The 467-nt window shown below is 38.1% G+C and overlaps 1 protein-coding gene across 1 annotated transcript in view; it reads left to right on the top strand.

The window, feature by feature from the left end:
- The window catches only part of LOC119591029 (protein scribble homolog), a gene marked incomplete at its 5' end in the record, with an annotated part of 112,139 nt that overhangs the window by 52,467 nt on the left and 59,205 nt on the right, over nt 1-467 (top strand). The window contains 1 exon segment of the mRNA XM_037939758.1: nt 156-233. Within this exon segment, the coding sequence (XP_037795686.1) occupies nt 156-233 (78 nt within the window).

The following is a 467-nucleotide window of genomic DNA, read 5'->3' as shown; positions in this document are numbered from 1 at the left end:
ACATGCAAGTACTAAGAATGTCATGAATGTCTCTTCCCTCCCTGTTTGTACACCTTAAGGACAGTAAAGTAAAAGATGATAAGTATCCCCTATTAATGTAGCAACCCCGCACCTTACTGCTCAACCCACCCCCATTGCTCTCCCTCGCCCTGTAGGAGGTGCGAATAGAGGCAGAACCTTCTTCAACACAAGACACAGAGCCAGGAGAGTCCAGTGTGGACGACAACAGTCAGGTAATCGGCAGAAATTAAGACAAAATTTGTGGAATATTTCTTGGGTGTGGATTTAAATCTAGGTGATTTTGCAGGACACAGCTAAGTTTATGTTTGATCTTATTGTGGCAGATATCTTAGGATTTTTCATGATGTATTATGTATTAAACAGTCTGCATATATTTAGTATATTTTCCCAATTTTAATAGACAATATTAATACTGTAACTTGAAAAGTAGATCCAATAATATTTCA

Source organism: Penaeus monodon, chromosome 28 (assembly GCF_015228065.2).
Source record: "Penaeus monodon isolate SGIC_2016 chromosome 28, NSTDA_Pmon_1, whole genome shotgun sequence".
In the NCBI taxonomy this organism is placed as follows: Eukaryota; Metazoa; Arthropoda; class Malacostraca; order Decapoda; family Penaeidae; genus Penaeus; species Penaeus monodon.
Note: the sequence above shows the minus strand (reverse complement) of the source record. Positions and strands in the feature narration are given on the sequence as shown.